Source organism: Saccopteryx bilineata, chromosome 11 (genome assembly GCF_036850765.1).
Source record: "Saccopteryx bilineata isolate mSacBil1 chromosome 11, mSacBil1_pri_phased_curated, whole genome shotgun sequence".
NCBI classification, from domain to species: Eukaryota; Metazoa; Chordata; class Mammalia; order Chiroptera; family Emballonuridae; genus Saccopteryx; species Saccopteryx bilineata.
In genome coordinates, this window is record NC_089500.1 from 59,065,759 (window position 1) to 59,089,619 (window position 23,861).

The window sequence follows — 23,861 nt, forward strand, 5'->3', positions numbered from 1 at the left end:
ACCATACGTATAAGATGCTTAGGACGGTAAGTTTTATGTTATGTTTATTTTACCACAATAAAAAATAAAGTAAGCTACGTTAGGCATTTGGCATGACCAATACCGAAGGCACCTAAGGTCTTCCCACTCCCTTCCAACTTCTCACAGACCCAACTGAGGATGGCCAGCTTCCCCCGCGCCTTCTGATCAGCTCTTCTGTGCTGAGAAACGGAAACGCTTCGTCTCAAGACCATCACTCCCCTGAGTCAGCCACAGTTCAGCCAGGTCCTCATCTCAGAGCTCAAGACCCTGCCCCCTTGTCCCTTTTTTTTTTTTTTTTTTTTGCTTTATTTATTTATTTATTTATTTATTTTAGTAAGAGGAGGGGAGGCAGAGAGGCAGATTCCTGCATGTGCCCCAACTGGGATCCAGGGGGCAAGCCCACGAGGCGGCGATGCTGTGCCCATCTGGGGCTCCTTTGCTGAGCAATGGAACACCTAAGACACAGGCCACAGAGCCATTCTCAGCGCCTGGGGCTACCTCGCTTGGACCAATGGAGCCAATGGCTGCGGGAGGGGAAGACAGAGGGAAAAACGGGAGGGGTGACTTCTCCTGTGTGCCCTGACTGGGAATCAGACCCAGGAGGACATCCATGCACTGGGCCAACGCTCTACCACTGAATGAACCAGCCAGGGCACCCTGCCCCCTTGTTCTTGAAAATGCCACATGAACACCAGACACTACCAGGTTGAGTGTGGCACCTTTCCAGAACGACGTGGGTCTGACAGCTGCACCACGTCCCCTCCCCGAGCCTGTTTCTTTTTTGAGCTAAGAAGCTCCTGAGCAGCTTCTGAATTGCTGTTGGTATTGGAGGAAACAAACCTTTTCAGGGATTGAGATTCATGCCTTTTTAGAGTGGCCAGAAATGAAGTGGTCACAACTGATGTTTTTAAGTTCCCAAACGGCTGATAGCCAAGCCAGCTGTGGGGGATGGGAGGGAGAGGAGGTGCAGGCCGGGTTGGCCTGTAAGTAAACAGGCTGCCCACTTGGGCTGTTTAGGATGGGCTCGGAGAGCCATGGAGGAGCAGTCAGCAACTGGTTAGCGCCAAGTGGAGGAGCGTGGAGCTCTTCGTGGACCAAAGCTGCTGGCTTGCGCTCTGAGAGGGCCCGCTTGTCTTTGCAAGGTCATCCTGCAGAACTCAGCGTCCCTGTTTACAGGCACCAGAACGCCTCTCTCCTGTCCATGAAGTCTCAGAGATCTGAATCTGAGTACTGGGCTCGTTTTACTCAGATCATGTGGGGCTGGGGTTGGAGGCAGGGACAACAGGTGCAGTTTGATAAATGTGCTAACCCTTATGATGTTTGCTAGCAGTTCGGGGGTTGCTTCCCAGGTGCAGGAGATAATATGACGTGACACCTAAATCGTTAACTTCTCATCTCAGATTTCGAGTGTCAGAACTCCGTTTTAGAGAAAAAACACATTGGAACTTTTACCGCCTGGTAGTTTACCAAGAAAATACATCATGGCAAAATTACTGAATTTAGTGAGGCTTTATTTTAATTAAATGTGTCTTATGGTGGCACACAGACGGTGAGACACTCCCTTTAGTCTTCCTGTGAAGCGCCATGCATGCAGGTGATGCCCCCCCCCCACGCCACTCTGAGAAACCTCTCCTCATAGTGGGGCTGGGTTCAGAGTGGGGAAACTCCTTATCTACTGCTCATTTCTTGCAGCAGTTATGCAGGGTAATATGCGGATCCCCATTTTACATATGAAGAGATAAATAACTTGCCCCAGGATTGGTCATCAGCCATTAAGCGGCATTCCCTGCTGAAAGCTTGGGTCTAGTGCTGGCTGTCAGGACCTGGCTGGAACCCTCGCTTTCTCCCAGTGAGGGTGGGCACAGTGCTGTGGGCGTGTCCCCTCTGTGTCCTCATCGCAGCTTCAGCTCACTGCTGACCACAGGCTGCCCATCTCTTTGTAGGAGACTGTACACCCACAAATGCATTGGGACCCAGGACAGCGCGTCCTCTGCCTTCATCTCTCTCTCTGCCTCCGTCTACTTGATTTCATCATCTACACGTTGCACATGGTGTTAGCAAAGGAGCCCTTATCTCCCATGAGTTACAATGTAGGCTTGTCTAATGAACACAGCAATGAGTGAGTGAGCGCTAGGTCTTAGAGGAGGATGTGGGGGACTGGTGGCTGGAAGCCCCCACCCCCACCCCCCGCTTCCCACTCTCTGAGATGGCCGTGTGACTCACTGAGTGTCCATAGCAATGTCACATTGAGTCAGTGCTGGAGATGGAGAGGGCTTTGAGCTTTTGGGATTTAGAAAACAAGTGTGTGTCTGTCTAGAGTCCCCAGCTACCAGCAACCTTCTGCACCTCATGGACCCCCGGGCAGGGGAGCCCAGGGCTGGGGTCCGTGGCTATCCCCCTGAACGCTGAGCCTCACCTGTCACCCCCACAAGAGCACTGACTGGATTTGAGTCATGCTTCTAGCATGGCCAGTGCCAGCCAGCCCTGGCTTTACAGCCCCGAGTGGGAGGGAGAATGAGGCGACAGATAGATGGTCCCCACTGCCAGGGGAGGCAGGCCCTGGCTTGCAGGAATCTGTGACTGAGGTCACATAGCTGGACAATGGCAGGTATAGGTATGGTCAAGAGCCCAGCTCTCCTGTCCTCCAGACTGCAGCTTTTTATTAATCACTGAGCCCTGCGGGCCACCATCATTTACTTGACTGGCAGTGTCTGGCTACCCGACTAGTAGGTTTTCCAGCCACAAACCTAGAGAACCCCGTTCCAGAGTCTGTGTTAGTGTGGTAAAGCTGACTCAGCAAGAGGGAAGCTCCCGAGAGAGCCACAGCTAGCTTGCACTCATCAGATGGCTTAAAGCAGGGTTCCCCATACTTTTTACACAGGGGGCCAGTTCACTGTCCCTCAGACCGTTGGAGGGCCGGACTATTAAAAAAAACTATGAACAAATCCCTATGCACACTGCACATATCTTATTTTAAAGCAAAAAAAACAAAACAGGAACAAATACAGTATTTAAAATAAAGAACAAGTAAATTTAAATCAACAAACTGACCAGTATTTCAATGGGAACTATGGGCCTTCTTTTGGCTAATGAGATGGTCAATGGCCGGTTCCATATTTGTCACTGCTAGCCCTAACAAGTGATATGACACGCTTCTGGAGCTGTGACATGTGCGTCCTGCGTCACCGGAAGTAGTATTGTACGTGAGCGACGCCACGCTTTGCAGCGCCACCACATACAGTACTCCATCCACATCCTGTGCTACTCTCACTGACCACCAATGAAAGAGGTGCCCCTTCCGGAAGTGCGGCGGGGGCCGGATAAATGGCCTCAGGGGGCTGCAGTTTGGGGACCGCTGGCTTAATGCTATAGAGCAGGAAGCACAGTAAGAGCCCATAAACCTTCCAAACCCCGAGGCCTGCAGACACAAGCGGGTGACCGGTGCACCAGCCCACTTCGGAGGCTCTGCTCCCTCCTTCCGGCCTCCGTCACTCCCTCCTTCACTAGACAGCTCCCTTTCTCATCCTCAGCAGTTGGGTTCTGTCCTTTTTAAAAAATTGTGTCTTCTAATTTTTTTTTTAATGGAAAAAATCTAATTGTCGTAAAATGCACATAAAATATACCATCTTAACCATTTTGAGTGTACAGGTTAGTGGTATTAAGTATATTTTATATTGTTGTAACCATTACCATCATCCATCCACAGAAGTTTTTCATCTGTCTCCAATTGAACTGTGCTCATGAAACACTAACTTTTCCCAGCCTCTGAACCACCATTCATTCTATTGCCTATCCCTATGAATTTGACTACTTTAGGTCTCTCATATAGGTGGGATCACACAGCATTTGTCCTTTTGTCATTGGTTTATTTCACTTAGCATAATATCCTTAAGGTCCATCTGGGCTGTAACGTGTCAGAATTTTCCTCTCTTTAAAATTGAATAGTATTTCACTCAATGAGGATGCACATTTTGTTTAGTCATTCATCAGTCAGTGTGCATTGGATTGTTTCCATGTTTTAGCTCTTCTGAACACTGTAAGAGCTATGAACCTGATGAAAAAATATCTCTCTGAGATGCTCAGTTCAATTCTATTGGATATAACTCAGAGGTGGAATTACTGAATCATATAATAATTAGTTTTCATAGCAGCTGCAACATTTTACATTCCCACCAGCAGTGTGTGCACAAGGGTTCCAGTTTCTCCATATCTTTGTCAACACCGTTTGTGTGTGTTTTTTTATAGTAGCCATTCTAATGGATGTGAGGTGATATGCATCCGCCTTTTCGAAAGAGTGTCCAGCACGCATGGTCTGAAAATGTAATAGGATTCTAAAGAGAGTCCATATCTCTTTTATTTATTTATTTATTTATTTATTTTACAGGGACAGAGAGAGTGTCAGAGAGGGATAGATAGTGACAGACAGACAGGAACAGAGAGAGATGAGAAGCATCAATCATCAGTTTTTCGTTACAACACCTTAGTTCATTGATTGCTTTCTCATATGTGCCTTGACCGCAGGCCTTCAGCAGATCAAGTAACCCCTTGCTTGAACCAGCGACCTTGGGTCCAAGCTGGTGAGCTTTTTGTTCAAGCCAGATGAGCCCGTGCTCAAACTGGTGACCTCGGGGTCTCGAACCTGGGTCCTTCCGCATCCTAGTTCGATGCTCTATCCACTGCGCCACCGCCTGGTCAGGCGAGAGTCCATATCTCTTTATGAAATATTTAGGTAAGTTTCTAATGTCAGCCGAACACGTGTGCACTGTGAGCATACACAAACACGTGCGCGCACACGCGCCCCATCTGTGCCTTATAGCATGGCTCCAGGTGCTTCTTGGGTACTCAAGTCACAAATGATGGTGCTCAGGTCCCTTACCCACCCCTGCTGTGGTGGTCCCCGATTGCAAAAGCACGTGTACACTTCTCTCTTATGAAGACAGGTGGTCTCTCTTTGTGTTTGTGTCTTGACTGCAGAACCATGACCATGCGTGCATAGCCTGTCGAATCATCCACCGGTCGGACGAGCACCACCCTCCCCTCCTGCCCCCCAAGGCTGACCTGACCGTCGGTCTGCATGGCGAGTGGGTGAGCCAGCGCTGTGAGGTGCGGCCCGAAGTCCTCTTTCTCACGCGCCACTTCATCTTCCACGACAACAACAACACCTGGGAGGGACATTACTACCACTACTCCGACCCTGTCTGCAAGCACCCCACCTTCACCATCTATGCCAAGGGCCGGTACAGCCGGGGCGTGCACTCCTCCCGAGTCCTGGGAGGAACTGAGTTTGTGTTCAAAGGTAGGTCTCCTGCCTCTAGCCCAAGACAAACAGCCTAGCAGGTGAGAGTGAGCAGTTTTGTGACTTTTGTTGAAGCAGGACCTGAGGGCAAGGGCCTCTTATCCGCTAGAGATGCTGGAGAAGAGATTAGGGAATACTTTCTGCCCCAAGGTCATCATTTACCATAGCCTCTGAGCTCCGCTGTGCCAGCCAGGGTGAGGGGGCCAACCTGTAGACCGTCGTGCCCAGGAGCCCACCCGCTGTGCACGGCGTCAGATGTGTCCCGGGAAGGTGTTACCAGCAGTGAAATCTCAAGTCAGCTCGTTTCCTTTCTTATGCGCAGCTCGCGGCTTATTCTGAGCTGCCCCGTGATAACATCACACTGGCTGCGTGCACCTGCTTTCTTTAGTGGGAAGTAAAGAGTGGGGATTAGTCGGGGACTCAGAGCTGTCATTTCCAAAGCTGAGTTTGCCCTGCAGGGGGAAGTTTTCACATGCTCGAAGGTGAGAGGAGTAAGGATTTTTCGCTCCATAAGACGTACCTGACCATAAGACACACTTAGGGTTTTAAAGAGGAAAATAAGAAAAAAAAAAATCTGAACCAAATGGTGTGTTAAAATATTTAATAAAATATGGTAAATAGCAAGGAAGGTAAGGAACAAGACTCAGTGGGCTATTATCAGGAAGGGAGGTCTTTTGGTTTTTATGTCTAGATTTTTTTCTAACTGAGAGGAAGGGAGATAGACAGACTCCCGCATGCACCCCGCATGCCAGGATCCACCCGGCAACACTCATCTGGAGCCATGCTCGCAGCTGAACTATTTTTAGCACCTGAGGCAAAGGCTCCACAGAGCCATACTCAGTGCCCAGGGCCAGCGCACTGGAACCAATCAAGCCATGGCTGCAAGAGGGAAAGAGAGAGAAGGGGGAGGCAGAAGGGTAGAGAAGCAGATGGGCGCTTCGCCTGTGTGCCCTGGCCGGGAATCAAACCTGGGGCTTCCACACACCAGGTCGATGCTCTACCACAAAGCCAACCGGCCAGGGCTCTATATCTAGTTTTTTTTTGTTAAAGCTTGTACATCTTTGTAAGGTAGTGTCTGTCAGCCCTGTCATGGCCAAGAAAGACACCCTGGACAGTGGGTATGAACGCTTTCAGTATTCCATAGTTCAGTCTATTTAGTATGAAGTATTTCCGATAATTCAGGTGAGTCCAAGGGCATCTTAGCCCTCCTCATAGGAAGGGGAGATTTGCTCCAAGAAGAATGGAATTTTGATAGTTGTAGCCAAGAGCATGGCCATGTTTATCTGATTCCACCCCGAAGCTCCCTTGTATGCAGATGGCAGTCCCCTGAGAGGGCCTTCAAAAGAGGTGCACTGTCAGTGCTGGCGTTTGTATTTAATATATTTACTCATTTTTCTTGCTTGTAGCCTAATTTGTTTTAGTTGTTCAATTTGTGGGCCAGTATTAACTTTGCAAGACTTTTTAACTAGTATAGGTGTTTGATACCAAATCTATTTAAAAACTTTAACACCTTTTTTATAAAAAACAAAATTCTAGATTTTGTAAATATTTTGTCAATGTCAAAGAGTCATTGTCACCAAAGACAACTGCAGTCGATTGCAGTCTGGGCTCAGGGACTGTCTGCCAAATGTAGTTGTTTTGGGGGTTTTGTTGTGGTTTTTTTTTGACCACACACATTTGGTGTGATGGTCACTCAGGGCAAACACGTTGATCTTTCCACCTGAGAATGCTTTTCTCCGGCTGTGGTCCCGTGGGTGGGTATGGGGGTTGGTTTCAGATCAGAAAGCCTCGAGGAGGTGGCGTGCTGGCAGCGGGCGCTCCGTGGGCTGTCTGCACCGCCCCCTCCCTCCCTGAGGGTCACGGGATTGTCCCTCTCTCCTCTGCAGTGAACCACATGAAGGTTACTCCCATGGATGCAGCCACCGCCTCTCTCCTCAATGTCTTCAATGGGAACGAATGCGGGGCCGAGGGCTCCTGGCAGGTGGGCATCCAGCAGGACGTGACACACACCAATGGCTGTGTGGCCCTGGGAATCAAACTACCTCACACGGAGTACGAGATTTTCAAAATGGAACAGGACGCCCGTGGCCGCTACCTGCTGTTCAACGGCCAGAGGCCCAGTGATGGGTCCAGTCCAGACAGGCCCGAGAAGAGAGCCACTTCCTACCAGATGCCCTTGGTCCAGTGCGCGTCCTCCGTGTCCCGACCTGAGGACTTCTCTGAGGACCACAGGGCTCACCAGCACGGGAGCCAGGCGCCGAGGAGGGGCGCTTGTCCCTGGCTCCTCACCACGCTTGCCAGCCTTTGGACTCTGACGTACTGGAATGTCCTCAGATAGAAATATTTTTAAAAAATTATATTTTTCCAAACCAGGTTTTCCTTACAATTTATAGGTTGTTTTTTTTTTTTCCTCACGAAAAGAGAGGACACTTCTTCCAACGCGCTTGAGTGCCCAAGAATTGTGGTGCCTTTTCCCTCCTCCCGGCCCGCCCTCCCCGCCTGAGTCATGAGCAGCGCCGTTTGAAGATTCTGCTTTGAACTCTGTCCAGTCGGATCCTGGCCTGGGAAGCTCCACAATAGCAATTGCACTTTAAAACCGCAGTGTTTCAGGCTGGTGTGTTTGGTAGAGAGAGGGAGCAGGGTGAGAGCCTGGTCCTCTTCTTTTCTTCCTCTGAATTATTACTAGGTTGCTGAGGAGAACTTAGAAGAAATGAATAACAGCTACAGCTTTGACTGTGGTTTGCTTCCCGTTCTCCTTTGAAACTGTTTCCTCTCCCAAGTTTTTTTTAACCTGAAATCCAGCACAGAGTTGGTTTGGGACGGCGATCAAGACACCTTGTATTAATAAAAGAGACTTGGGTGTAGATAATGTACATAGGTAAAGACACACGATTTAGCTTAACCACCTTGACAGCCTTTAGGCAGAAAAGGAGAGAATCTGAACTTTGCAATGTTGAGTGGAAAAACACCTGTAATTAAAGTTTCAAAGTAATTTAAACTATTGTTTTAGCTTGCTGGGGAAGAGGATGGCGGGTAGACGCTGGTTTCTGGGTGGTTGGGGGCCGCGTGCTGCTCCCCTTCCTGCCGAGGAGACAAGGGAAGCAAGCATTGGACAGACAGGAACACGGGATGGTGGCAGTGTGTGCAATGCCATGTGAATGATAAAGTGCCCATTGTTGCCACAGTTTCCTCTTCGTGGGACCCTCGTCTTGGCTCACTCTGTGTCTGGCTGGGGTGAGCAGTTCTTCAGTCTGGTGTCTCTGCCCGCTTCAAAGATGAATGCTCAGAGAGCAAGCACACTTTGTTATTTATGGGCCCAACTGATCAAAGAGAATGTTGTAAGGCTGAGTGCTCCCTTCGGCCCTTGACTTCTGGGAAACCCAGGCTTTGTGTATAGTCTCCTTACCATGGAACATGCCAGCTTTCTGTCCCGCCATTGCCTTGGCTCTGTCACTGCAGTCTCTGGGTCACCTTACACAGACTCTGCGAGCTGCTTTCTCCCAGACAACGAGAGGGTGCACAAATCATGTCTGATTGTTACTTTGGATTATTACAAATGGTGCTATCTGAATACCAAGATCTATTGCCGGTAGAGACTGATGGAAGTGATAAACAGCGGGAACCCTGGATATAGCTAAAAATAAACATGGCAGCCGTGATCAAGGTCAAGAGTCATACCTGTATTTAAGAAATAAATGTATGAAATGTTATAGCATTCAATGTGGTGTTAAGTTATAAGGATGGCATGGAGTACCAAAATGCTTTATCTTTAGATTAGATTTTAAGTTGTGGTGCAAACTAAAGGGATTTATTCAAATGAAAATACTAACTTAATATCTGCCAAGTTTAATAAACAAAGATGTCAAAAATACTCTTCAGAAAATACATTTTTACCTGTGGATCTATTTAATAAATACTATCTTTAAAGGATATAATAAAATTACGTGGAAAACTAAGTTCACTGATAAAAAAATACCTCAGTGATTTACTATAAAAGTGGTACATTTATAGCCACTTAATTCACAACTATTCACCTAGATTTATGTATCTACTCACACTTTTAAAAAGTACATTACATACATATGTACACACACATATATGCACACATACATACGTATCCCCAAATATTAACATGTACATAGTGTAATATATATAAATGTGATGTAGGGATAGCATGAATTTCACATGGTTATATCACTTCTAATGCAGAGAATGACCAATATAGTTTGTCCACAAATTAGTAACACAATTTGATTTATACCTGTTGCTTACTTTATCACCTACATATACAGTCTTATCTTGCTTATGTCAGTCAGATTAATACCAATAAGTATCTCTGAAAGTAAGTACCCATGTATCCTGTGAAGATCTTTCCAAGTGATTTCCCATCATCTTGAAGAAAAAAAAGTCATTCAGGTTTAAGAGTCAGAAATTTTAACTTAAGACCATGGTGCTATCTCTGAAGATGGTATGACTGAGTCTAGAATATTTTATTGTAACCTTAAAATACCCCATAATATGTACTCAGGTGCTGGCAAGTCTAGCCCTAATTTAGTAACAGGCAGTTCTACTTCTAAATACTAGGTTTGGGGAATGTAGTAAATAATTAAAGGGTGTTCTAGACTTCACTGGCTTTCTGGGACTGGACATCTCTTCCTGGGTAGCAGTCTGATAACAGTAAGGGTTGGAAAGTTGTCCCTTGGGCAATAATAAAATTTGTCAGTGATCTAGGGTTCAAATTCTAAACTCCAAGTTGACCCTAGACTCAAAAAGGAGCTTCCTGGAGTCCAAAGTCTATCCAATACAGAACAAAGGTAGTTTGTTCAGATAGGACAAGTTGTGTCATGTGTTGTAGAGTAAACATCATAGCCAGCATCTGTGAATTCTGGGTGATATATATCCTAAAGAGTCCATCATAGTGCTCCAGTGCTATGGCAGCCCACCCGAATTATTCTGAGCATCCCAATCAAAGGATCTCAAGTAGAGAGGCCCTCGGTCCAGGACATCCTCGATAGGGTCTCTTCACACACTCTTTCTGGATTGGAATGAAAGAATCTTGTGGTTCCTGGTTGAAGGAAAAACCTTTAACAATAATATATTAAAGAGTCATTCTCTATTCCACCAACTTTCATATCTTGAAAACAAAGATGATGTTTGTAGCAGTCCAAGAACATTGCAATGTTTTGTTTTATAATGGTGAACCCAACCTCTGTTAAACTAGACATACGAGGTACCTGGCAGTGGAATATAGAAACCAAGAGGTAGCATCTGATTGAGCATTTCAGGATACTGTCCTCAAAGGAGAAAGCTGAACATCCCGAGGTGGCTTATGGGAGAAGGGGTGGTGGGCGGAGACAGGGAGGGTGAGTCTACTCTGATGCAGAGAACTCTAACCACACAGACCTGGCCTCTTTGAGATGTCTGAACTTTCATGAGTCCAAACAGCTTGCAGAAGGATTTATCTTCATCAAGAACAAAGGTAGCTTGGATAAAATTCCCCCTGATTTCTAGATTCATGAGAAAATGCATAAGTGTTCTTACCAGTAAGATAATCACATGTCCTACCATAGTAAGTGAATTCTTCAAATCCCTGTGGTGGCCCAAGGGTGACTTGCAGGGTAAACAATCTCTGGATGTACAACAGGCTCCTAGTTATTTATCACAACCTCGTTTCCCTAGTGTTCAGTTCAATAGACATACGTAACACTATCATGAGAAAAAATACTGGGGAAGTTATGACCTCCAACTTTTCCATTGGCTCAAGGGGTCATAGCCCTCGAGGGTCACACCCCTCCAGATGAGACCTAAATGACACCAAGTTATTGCCGCCAAGAGTGTGAAACTGCACAAACATATCTTGACTCAAACGCAGTGTCCTACTGGGAAGCAGGTGTCAGGTTCTGACTGGTAGCCTCTCATTCTAAGAACAAGGCTGTGGATTCCGTGGATTCATTTTAGTCTGTTTTACAGCCACCTCCACAGCCCCTGTGCCCTTTGAAACACCATCATATCCACTCCTTCATTTAAGGAATCTCGGGTAGCCATTACATTGGAATTCAGGGGCATGAGAGTTTGGGGAGACTTTGTGAGCACAGAATGCTGCATTTTGCAACCTTGGACCTCCAAAGCTCTGTTGAGCTAGCTCAGTCTCCATCCTGAGCTGGAGGAGCAACTGGCACTTTCGTTAGCATCTAAGGAGCTGCTCCAGCCTTTCTGTCTCTCATGAAGTCACTTTCTCCTAATTGATATTTTCCAAGAACTTTAGGCAGTTGAGACCCAGTCTTTTCTGCAGCTGATAAGGAAAAAATATGTAAGACAATTGAGAAGTTATGACCTTCAGAAAATCAAGGTGGTTGTAAACAAGTGTGGGCCACTGTGTATTAAGAGAGCTCATTTACAGAGTGTTTTCCTGACCTCTAAATAAAATAATCCAGGTTTTCACAGGTTGGGCTCAGGGTAATATACCTGTCCTGGAATCAGTTTATAGATTGAAACTTTTGAGATATCTGTTGCATTTGTGATTTTATTCCAACTTAGCTGAGAGTGAAGCTACGTTATATGTAGGTTCCAGCATTGCTTATGTGAAAGAAAAAAGTTAATTGGCCACATAGCATGCTTAAATCCTAGCTTCTAAGTAAAGCGCGCAAGCGCACACACACACACACACACACACAAATGTTTTAGGAAAAGGTCCATAGTCTCTAATGGGTTTCAGAGTGGAAAGAAAAATAGATTGCATTGTATTAGAAATAAGCAGCTTGGCCGGGTAAACCGGTGCAGGCAACAATGCTGTGAAAGAGACGTGTAGCACCAATACAGCCCTCCCCCACTCTTGCCGCCTTGCAAAATACCTAGAAATAAAAGGTGCCTTAGTAACACATAAAGCCTTATTCCCTGCAAGTACTAAACTTTATTGAAATGAACTCTCTTCCTAATATCAAATGGAGATTGCAGCAATACAAGTAACGGTCTTTTAAAAAGCAATAACATAGAGTTCTCTGCCATTTATGTACAAAGAGAAGCAATCACTGTCTAAATTCAGTGCAGACCTTTATCCATGCTCAATGCTTTTTCCACACTTTATCAATGTGAAGATGTTACTTTCCAATTATATATATATTTTTTCCCTGTACAAATCAATTATGTTGCCCAAGAAATTTGACCGGTGGTTAAATGTTTCTAAAAATAAAGCTAGTGACTAGACCACTGAATTGCTTGGAGATGTCACCCAGACCTAGAGAAAATCAAGATGGTATTATTAATCTCATTTTATAAATGATAAATGAGATGCTTCATGAGGTTAAGGATTAGAGAACCTAAAAGCTTTATTGAGCTGTTCTTTCCTTGCCCCGGAATTTCAGCCTGACTTTCTTAACAACACCGCTATTTCTTGAATGCACACTAAATATGTATATGGCATTGTACTTCGTTCTTTACATACACTGTATCGTTTAATTTTCACAACAGTCTTGAGTGGTACATTACAGTTTTGAATTTCTTACTGAAGAAAAATTTAGTTATGGTTTGCAAGGTGCTCAAGTTTAATTTCCTACAAATAAATGCCTTTATCACTGACCCTTCCGGAAGATGTGAAGATGGAGAGAAGAAGCTTACAAAGCAGATATCGCCTTCCGAACTCTGGGAGGATAATAAAGCGGAAACGAACAAGGCATCAGAGTCAGCGCTTCAGTTTCCCAGTGGGAATCCCCCATCGCTGTCCCCTTGAGCAGGCTTGGGAAAGCCAAGGAGCCTCTTTCCTTCCACACGGCTTCAGGAGCCATCCAGGCAGAACAGTGCGTGTCCCTCTGACACAGGTGGATAATTCCAACCTCCATCCATTTGGGGGCTTGCCTTCCCATTCCTCAGGCAGCCCAAGAAGGATTCCTTCCAGATTTTTCCTCGACTAAGGTCTCCCTAGCCCAGTGAGTGAAGGCGCCTTCAAGATGGGTTCCTGCACACATCAGCACACCCTTGATATTTCAAGTTCAAATGACAGATCTTTGGGCAGCTCAGGTCGGTTGGAGAGAGGTTTAGTTCACTTAATGAAACTCCTTGAAAGAAGCCCGAGTGTGCAGTGTGAAGGCTCCTCTGGGTGGAAGTAGGCAGGCCGAAGTCTGTGGTCTTCCTGGCCACCAACATGCTCCGGTGAATTACCATTCTAGTATTCTCCTTTCACTTTGGTCCTGGATTATCTACAAGTGGGTCAAAGTTGTTCATATGGAACATAAAATAATAATAAATAATAATAGAGGAATAAACTCTGTGTTTCACATACAACTGTGAACCCACCTTTGCCCCACCCTGTCTGTATCTGTCTTCATTCTCCGAGTCTTCCCAGAAAGACTAATGTAGTCACTATGACTTTGAACTAATTAATACTCTTATTTTCAATATAAAAAGCTCAATGCCAAGACATGGAGTATGTTAAACAAATATGTTACATTTTTTTATTGTAATAACATTCAGCAGGAGGTCTGGCCTTTTAACAAAATTTTAAGTGTACAATATAATCTTTGTTAACTATAGATACAATGTTATATAGCAGTTCTCTATAATTTATTAACCTTGGATAACTAAAACTTTATACCTATTGAATAACAACTCCCCATTTTCTCTCCCTGAAGCCCTGGTAATCACCATTCTACTCTCTGCTTCTATGAGTTCGTTTCTTTTAGATACCTCATGTAAATCGAATCACACAATACTTGTCTTTCTGTGACTAGCTAATGTAACAATAAATGTCCTTCTGGTTCACCTGTATTGTTACATTTTGTAGGATTTCCTTATTTTTAAAGGGTGAATAATATTCTATTGTATATATGTACCACATTTTGTTTTTCCATTCATCCATCAATGGACATTTAGATTGTTTCTGTATTTCAGCTATTGTGAATAATGCTGAAATGAACATGGGTGCATACTGATTTCAATTCTTTTAGATAAATACCTAGAAGTGGGATTGCTGGGTCACATGGCAGTTCTATTTTTAATTTTTTTGAGGAGCCACCATATTATTTTCTGTAGTTGTTGCATCATTTTACATTCTCAACATAGTGTGCAACAGTTCTAACTTTTCTGCATATTCTCTAACACTTGCTGTTACTTGTTTTTTTTATAATGGCCATTAGAGTGAAGTGGTTACCAGAGAAGGAGGGGGAGGGGAGTAAAGAGGGACAAATATACAGTGACGGAAAATGATTTAACTTTGGGTAATGGGCACACAACACAATCAACAGTTCAAGTGCCATATAAATGTTTACTTGAAACCTATGTATTCTTATGGACCAATGTCACCCCATTAAAGTTAATTTCTAAATAAAAGAAAGGTAAATGTAAAGTGATATCTCATTGTGGTCTTGAATAAAATTATTGCAATTTACCTAATGATTTTAGTATATTTGTTGGCCATGTGTATGTCTTCTTTGGAGAAATACCTATTGGAGTCTATTACCCATTTAGAAAGTAGAGTTTTTTAGAACAGTTTAAGGTTCATAGTAAAATTGAGGGGAAATTCAGAGATTTTCCATATGCCTCCTGCCTGTCACATAAGGGCCCTCCCCCATTACCCACATCCACCACCAGAACAGTACATTTGATACTAATGATGAACCTCTATTGAGTCATCATAATCACCCAAAGCCCATATTTCCATTATTTTTCACTCTCAGTATTGTACATTCTATGAATTTGGACATATCTCCATGATTATGGCATCATACAAAATATTTTCACTGCCCTAAAAATCCTTTTGTGTCTATTTGTCTCCTCACTCCTTGTCAACACATGGCAACCAGCAATCTTTTTACTGTTTTGCCTTTTCCAGAATGTCACATCTCTATAGTTGGAATCAAAAAAACCTTTTCAGATTGGCTTTTTTCATTTAGTAATAATGCATTTACGTTTCCTCTCATTTTTCTGGCTTGATAGATCATTTCCTTTTAGTGATGAATAATATTCCATTATCTGGATGTGCTACAGTTATTTATCCATTCACCTATGTTAAGATATCTTTGTTGCTTCCAAGTTTTTGCATGAATAAAACTGTTATAAACCTCCATGTGTAGATTTTGTGTAGATATAAGTTTTCAGCTCCTATGGATGGATACCAAAGACTGTGATTGCTGGATCATATGGTGTTTAGCTATTCAAGAATCTGCCCAACTCTCTTGCAAAGTGACTGTATCATTTTGCATCTCACCAGCAGTGAGTGAGAGTTCCTGCTCCTCCATGTCTTTATCGGCATTTGGTGTAGTCAGTGTTCCAGATATTGACCATTCTGATAGGTACAGTACGTAGTGGTATCTTAATGTTGTTTTAATTTGCATTTCAGCAGATGACATATGATATGGAGCATCATTTCATATGCTTATTTGCCATCTGTATATCTTCTTTGGTGAGATGTTCATTAAGGGTTTCATTTAGGCCCTGGCCGGTTGGCTCAGTGGTAGAGCGACAGCCTGGCATGCGGAAGTCCCAGGTTTGATTCCCGGCCAGGGCACACAGGAAAAACACCCATCTGCTTCTCCACCCTTCCCCTTCTCCTTCCTCTCTATCTCTCTCTTCCCCTCCCACAGCCAAGGATCCATTGGAGCAAAGATGGCCCGGGCGCTGGGAATGGCTCCATGGCCTCTGCCTCAGGCGCTAGAGTGCCTCTGGTCGCAACAGAGCGACGCCCTGGATGGGCAGAGCATCGCCCCCTGGTGAGCGTGCCAGGTGGATCCCGGTCAGGCGCATGCGGGAGTCTGTCTGTCTGCCTCCCTGTTTCCAATTTCAGAAAAATACAAAAAAAAAAGGGGGGGTGTTCCTTTATTTTCACGTCAATCTCCAGTTTTTCCAGCATTACTTGTTGCTCCATTGAATTGCCTTTCTGACAAAGATTAGTTGAGTATATATATGTGGGTCTATTTCTTGAATGTCCAGTCTTCTCCATTCATATATTTTTTGATTATTCTTCCCATGCCATGCTGTCTTGATTACTGTAAGTTTAAAGTAGGTCTTGAAATTGGGTAGTGTCAGTCTTCCAACATCGACTATTCTCAGTCTTTCTGCTTGCTATATAAACTTTAGTATCAGTTTGTTGAGATATACAAAATAACCTGTTGATATTTTATTGGAATCACATTGAATCTATAGATCAAGTTGGGAAGAACTGACATATTGACAATATGGAGTCCTCCTAGCCATGCATAATAGAATATCTATTTATTTAGTCATTTTAAAATTTAGTTCATTTTATAGTTTTTCTTTTTTAGATCTTGTACAATTTTGTTAGATTTAGAACTAAGTATTTAATTTTTATTATGTTGATGCAAATGGCATTGCACTTTTAATTACAAATTTTACTTGTTTGTTGCCATTACATACAAAAGTGATTGACTTGTGTATACTAACCTTGTAATCCTATAATTTTGCAATAATTGCTTATTAGTTGCAGAGATTTTATTGTTGATTCTTTTAGATTTTCTACACCGATGGCATGTAACCTACAAACAAATACAGTGTTATGAATATATTTCTTCCCAATCTACATGCATTTTATTTCTCTTTGACTTAATGCATTAGCTAGACCTTCCAGTATAATATGGAAAGGAATGATGAGAGACGATATCCTTGCCTTGTACTTGACTTTAGTAGGAAAACATCAAGTTTCTCACCATTAAGTTTGATGTTATTATAGGGTTTTGAAGTCTTTATCAAATCCTCTATGGCTAGTTTACTAAGAGGTTTTAATCATGAGTGGATGTTGGATTTTGACAAATGCTTTTTCTGTACTGATTAATATGATCATGTGATTTTTTTAAGCCTATTGATGTGATGGACTACATTAATTGTTTTTGCTTTTTGGTTTTTGTTTCTTTTTTTGCAAAAGACAGGGAGACAGACAGATAGGGACAGACAGGGAGAGAGATAAGAAGCATCAATTCTTTGTTGTGACACCTTAGTTGTTCATTGATTGCTTTCTCATATGTGCCTTGACAGGACAGGGGCGGAGGTGCTACAGCAGAGCAACTGAGCCCTTGCTCAAGGCAGTGACTTGGGCTCAAACCAGATGAGCTTGCACTCAAGCCAGTGACCTCTGGGTTTTGAACCTGAGTCCTCCGCCTCCCATGCCAATGCTCTATTTACTGCACCACCACCCAGTGAGGCTACATTAATTGATTTTTGAGTGTCAAACCAGCCTTGCACACCTGGAATAAATCCCACTTAGTCATAGTATAAAATTCCTTTTATCTTTGCTCATTTTGGGGGGTTGTGTAGCCCTTTATTAGCAACTAAAATAGAAAATATCTGTTGCACAACACAAGTAGTAATTGAATATAACTGGAGATTTATTATATTTTAATACAGATCACTTATAAATGCAATTTCTTATGAAAAATTTCCACCTTTTTTGTTTGTGTACAATTTGTAAAACTGTAGCAGAATAAATGGACACAACCCTTCAAAGAGTAGAAATTTAGGCCATGGTAAATGCTTTATAAGTTACTTTCAAAAACTGTCTGCCACAACTAGGCCTTGACACTGCCATTTTTTAAAAAAAAATCAAAATATTTGATGCCAGGTTGCCTTCCACTGACCTAAACTATAAATGTGTGTGGTTTTTTTTTAATGAATCGTAATTAAGGAAGGACTACACCTACTAGAAGAGTAGAAAGTTCTATTAGTTTGAGGTTTCAGAATTCCCCCAAACCAAGACCAGTATCTTGGCAAGAGCTAGGCTGGGATCTGGAGCAGAGCATGCGTACATGCAGGTGACCTCCCTGAGGATTCAGAGCTTCAGGGGACTGTGAGTACTCTAGCTGCATAACTCACTGAACAGTCTTACCAGTTTCTGCCCTGGCTTGACTGGAAACAACTCAAAAAGGAAAAGCTCATATTCATTGTATTCTTCTGTTGCTCTGTGATAGCATTTAATAATTCCCTGGGATGCCTTCCACATGTAGTATTATGGTATTTCTTCAGGTAATTGCTAAAAGATGCGGGTCACTCTATAATACTCATACTCATTTTATCTCGATGTTCAATGGATCTATAAATCTCTCTCTGGAATTTATTGCAGTAATTGTAACAGAACCTTTGACCGTTCCATGGCTTTCTTATAAGGCAAATGCATTTCTATGCTGTGTTCCTGTCATCTGTCTGCAGAAACTTGTGTTCAAACATTCCTGTCATCCATAGTTTTCTAAAAATCATTTGGTCAATACAAGGTCATATAGAGGTGTTCTATATATACCCACATTAGAAAAGTACACATCCGGAGAGAAGCACATCATGAGGGGGCCCAAAGATGAAAATTCTCCAGGTGCTAGATGGACCCATTGTCTGTAAGCGTGAGCAGCACAGGACCCACAGTGTGTATATGCTGTATAGGTACAGTGATGGCCCTAGCGGGTCTTTTTGTGGACTGGACTTGTGAAAGCCCTGCAGTCCTGAGGATGCATACCAGCAGCGGCCCACGGCTCAGTTGGGGAATCTTCATGCCTGCGTCCCAGATGGTGTGAGAGGATGAGTGAGGGGACAGTGCAGCAGGAGCAGCTACTGGAGGGGAGGAGGCACTGTTGGCCCAGCACAGGAGAAGGCGGCAGAGGGGAGGGGAATCATTCTGGCCCAGGGGAGAAGGATGAACAGGTGGCAGAGACGCGGCAGTAGCAATCTTCACAAATTCTGGTGATCATAGGAAGATGGGGACCATGGGGCGTCACTGAAGCCCAGCAAGCTCTAGCCCCGCCCCTGGAGTTGCCTCCGCTCTGCATTCTGGGATGGTTCCACAGAGCTGTTCTCATGCCTCCTACCCTACAGTGGCCTCTAGGAGCCACTGCCAGTGACTTTGGATCTATCCTTCCCCCCACCTCCTGCGGGACTCCTGCCCATTTTTATCTGATTATTATTATTGTTATTGGGTTGTAGAAGTTCTTTATATATTTTGAATATTAACCCCTTGTCAGATATTTTCTCCAATTTTATAAGTTGCCTTTTCACACTAGGAATAAACTAAAGAGGTGAAAACTTGTACATTGGATAACATAAATTAAAGAAGACACAAAAGAATTGAAGAGATCCCATGTTCATAGATTAGAGGAATTAATATTGTTAACATGTTCATATTACTCAGAGATCTACAGATTCAATGTAATTCTTATCAAAATCTCAACAGTATGTTTTGCAGAAAAAGAAAAAACAATCCGGCCCTGGCTGGTTGGCTCAGCGGTAGAGCGTCAGCCTGGCGTGCAGGGGACCCGGGTTCGATTCCCGGCCAGGGCACATAGGAGAAGCGCCCATTTGCTTCTCCACCCCACCTCCTTCCTCTCTGTCTCTCTCTTCCCCTCCCGCAGCCAAGGCTCCATTGGAGTAAAGATGGCCCGGGCACTGGGGATGGCTCCTTGGCCTCTGCCCCAGGCGCTATAGTGGCGCGCTGAGGATGGCTCCTTGACCTCTGCCCCAGGTTCTATAGTGGCTCTGGTCTCAGCAGAGCAACGCCCAGGAGGGGCAGAGCATCGCCCCCTGGTGGGCAGAGCGTCGCCCCTGGTGGGCGTGCCGGGTGGATCCCGGTCGGGCGCATGCGGGAGCCTGTCTGTCTCTACCCGTTTCCAGCTTCAGAAAAATACAAAAAAAAAAAAAAAAAGAAAGAAAGAAAAAGAAAAAACAATCCTAAAATGTATATGGAACTAACTATAGAGGACCCCAAATAACTAAACCTGTCTCAAGAAAGAAAAACAGAGCTGGAAGCATCATACTTTCTGATTTCAAAACATATTGCAAAGGCACAGTAATTAAAATAGTGTATTATAAACCAGTGAAGGAAAATAACCTGGCATAGAGACAAACACATAGACCAGTGGAATAGAATAGAGTCCAGAAATCAACCCACCATATATGGTCCACTGTTCTCTCACAAGGGTGCCAAAATGCATAGGAATACTCTCTTTAACTAATGATCCTGGGAAAACTGAATATCCAGACTTAAAAAATTTGACCTTTACACTATACACAAAAGTCAAATCAAGATGGATTAAAGGCTAATATATGGAGACCTGACACTTTAAAACACCTACCAAGAAAACGTAAAGAAAAGGCTTCATGACATTCGTCTTGGCAATGACTTTTTGGATAAGACTCTAAAAGCACAGGCAACAAAGCAAAACTAAACAAGTGGGACTATGTTAAAACAAAAAAATTCTGCATAGCAAAGAGAACCATTAATAGTGTGCAGAAAAACAACATATGGAGTGGGAAAACATATTGCAGACCATATCTCATAAAGGGTTAATATTCAAAGTATATATAAAAAACTATTACAACTCAATAGAAACAGACAGACAAACAAAAACCCATACACACCAACCTAGATTTTTTAAAACTGAGCAAAGGACTTAAATAGACCTTTTTCAAAAAATATATATATTTTTATTGTCTTCCTTAAATATTTTTTTTTGCCATGGAAACAACCGAATGATGTCACAGATGGATTTCATAAATATGGAAACTGAAGCTTCACCAAAGGGTTGGTTAAAGATGAGAAATAGCTCTAATTTCCAAATATAAATAATTTCAATAGCCAAGAAAACAAAGTCCCTAGTACAATAAAGTGCATTCTCTAAAGAATCTTCTTTGAGCGTGTTCCAGCACAAATATCTGTGTACAGTATTCATAGCAAACTCTAGCCAACCTCTGCATTTCCTTATTAACTTGAAACTAAATGGCAGGAAACACCCAGGGCACCAATAATACTTCAGAATCTTGTGCCAGTTTCAAACTGAGTAGTCTGTACTATGGAGCTAATTTCTAAACATTTTGAAAATTTCCATTGAAATGAGAGATAACGAACTTGAAAGGCAAGTCCTTTTTCTGAATTAATAAATAAAACATCAAAGTGATTATTGAGCCAAACATCCAAAGAAGTCATGTGTAATTTTCAGCATAATAAAGCAGCGAATATGAATTCTAATGAGCAGACTGATTTGAAGGAAAAAAAAAAACAAAACAATACTTTCTATTTCTGGAGTAACCATTCTCCTAGGGAATGCTGTGGGCATTAACATCACTGTACTGTACCCAACTGTTCACTTGTGCCTGGGTTCTGACAACAAAGAGCCAAGAAGTTCACTTTTCACTTTTAATTCACTCAAAGAGCACCAAGATGTTGGAGAGAACGGTGGTGCTAAAAATAATTTTTTTGTTGTTTTCTTTTGTTTTTACAGAGACAGAGAGAGAGTCAGAGAGAGGGATAGACAGGGACAGACAGACAGGAACGGAGAGATGAGAAGCATCAAACATTAGTTTTTCGTTGCGCATTGCGACACCTTGGTTGTTCATTGATTGCTTTCTCATATGTGCCTTGACCGTGGGGCTACAGCAGACCGAGTAACCCCTTGCTCGAGCCAGCGACCTTGGGCCCAAGCTGGTGAGCTTTTCCTCAAACCAGATGAGCCCGTGCTCAAGCTGGTGACCTCAGGGTCTCGAACCTGGGTCCTTGGCATCCCAGTCTGACGCTCTATCCACTGCGCCACCGCCTGGTTAGGCACTGAAAAAATTTAAAAGGAACTGAACTGAAACTCTGGAAGCCCAAAGTTCTTGTGACAATACATAAATTTAAGGACAAGAATATAAATTCTTTTACCTTTAGCTGACCCATCTAATGATTTGTAAGAAATCCTGAAAAACATATCCTGTCTTGAAAACTGCTTTCTCATTGTTGTTTCCTCTGAGCAGACTGGACAGAGCTGTCGTTTCCTATAGCCCTTCCACGCATGCCTCGTGCTCTGTGCTCCAGCTTTCTTAGACGTGTGGTGGAGAGAGTATGGGCTTTGGAGCCACACAGACCTGTGTTTGAATTTCTGCTTGCCTACACCCCTCTGGCCTCCTTTAGATAAGTCCTTTAGCTTCTCTTCGCGTGGCTTCCTCACTTAGTGTAATGAGAATTATAACCTAATAGAACTGCTGCTTTCATAACAGACCTACCTTCATTTACCAGGGTCTTGGATTCATGGACTCTCCGATTTCCTCAGGAAAATATACTGGCTGATGCCCATGGCCTGCTTTAGCACTTTGCTGTCTAGACAGTGAAAGGTCAGCATTGTATCATATGTGCTTTTATTATTATTATTTTTTTTAGATGTGTACATTCTGGTTATGTTTTTCAATCACTTTTATTTTTATAAATAAATTTTTATTAATGTTAATGGGGTGACATCAATAAATCAGGGTACATATATTCAAAGAAAACATGTCCAGGTTATCTTGTCATTCAATTATGTTGCATACCCATCACCCAAAGTCAGATTGTCCTCCGTCACCCTCTATTTAGTTTTCTTTGTGCCCCTCCCCCTCCCCCTTCCCCTCTCCCTCCTTCCCTCTCACGCCCCTCCCTCCCCCCCCAATAACCACCACACTCTTGTCCATGTCTCTTAGTCTCGTTTTTATGTCCCACCAATGTATGGAATCATGTAGTTCTTGTTTTTTTCTGATTTACTTATTTCACTCCGTATAATATTGTAAATACTCAGCCATAAGAAATGATGACATCGGATCATTTACAACAAAATGTACTTTTATTAGATATGCACAATCCCAGGCCCCATTCCAGATCTCCAGAATCAGAATCTGCATTTAAATCAAGCCTTTCTCTCTTTCTAGGTGATTTTTGTGCACACTGAAGTTTGAGAGGTATAACTTCAATTTAATTGCTGCCACCTGCTTAATTGTATGCCTATTACGTTTTTTAAATTCCCAACCTTATTTATGCTGGCTGTTCTTATTGTTGGGATTATAGAAATAATTTCAAAACTGATTTTTAAAAAGAGGGAAAAGAAAAGAAACATTAATAAAGTAATTATTAAAATTTTTAAAAAGAGTGTTGTGTTCTCCATGAAACCACAGTTCCATATGTTAGAAAGATAATATAAAAAGTGACTGTAAATATTTCTGCTGAATAAGCTATAAATAAGAGAACTGTAAGTTACTGGTTAGAATAGAGGACAAAAATATCAAAGGAATTTGTGCTTCAATGATTTCACAAGCATCTCTAAGTACTTTTTCCTCAGTAAAGAAACCAAAATGGAAATTGTGGGCTATGCTTTACAAGTGAGATGTATGCAAGAAATTGCTTCCTTATGAAAAGATTGATGACTAAATATACAGTGTGTCCGTAAAGTCATGGTGCACTTTTGACCGGTCACAGGAAAGCAACAAAAGATGATAGAAATGTGAAATCTGCACCAAATAAAAGGAAAACTCTCCCAGTTACATACCTATTCAGTTCAGTTACATGTGGACTCACACACAGATTTTTTAGGGCTCCTTAGGTAGCTATCCCGTATAGCCTCTACAGACTCGTCACTAACTGATGGCCTACCAAAACGGGGTTTCTCCACCAAATTGCCGGTTTCCTTCAACTGCTTATCCCACTGACTAATGTTATTCCTATGTGGTGGTGCTTCATTATAAACGTGCTAATATTCACGTTGCACTTTGGTAACGGATTTGAATTTAGCGAGCCACAGAACACATTGAACTTCCCTCTGTACCATCCAGATCTCGACTGGCA

General features: G+C 43.1%; 1 protein-coding gene and 1 pseudogene across 1 annotated transcript in view; one reads left to right on the forward strand and one right to left on the reverse strand.

Moving 5' to 3' along the window:
• Nucleotides 1-15,161, forward strand: part of APCDD1 (APC down-regulated 1) — a 45,244-nt gene extending 30,083 nt beyond the window's left edge. The window contains exons 4-5 of the mRNA XM_066246413.1: nucleotides 4,996-5,317; nucleotides 7,204-15,161. Coding sequence (XP_066102510.1) covers nucleotides 4,996-5,317; nucleotides 7,204-7,655 — 774 coding nt within the window. The 3' untranslated portion in view covers nucleotides 7,656-15,161. The remainder of the gene's footprint in view (nucleotides 1-4,995; nucleotides 5,318-7,203) is intronic.
• Nucleotides 15,162-18,094: 2,933 nt separating this feature from the next.
• LOC136315061 (protein MEMO1-like) lies at nucleotides 18,095-18,797 on the reverse strand (annotated as a pseudogene).
• Between the last annotated feature and the right edge of the window lie 5,064 nt (nucleotides 18,798-23,861).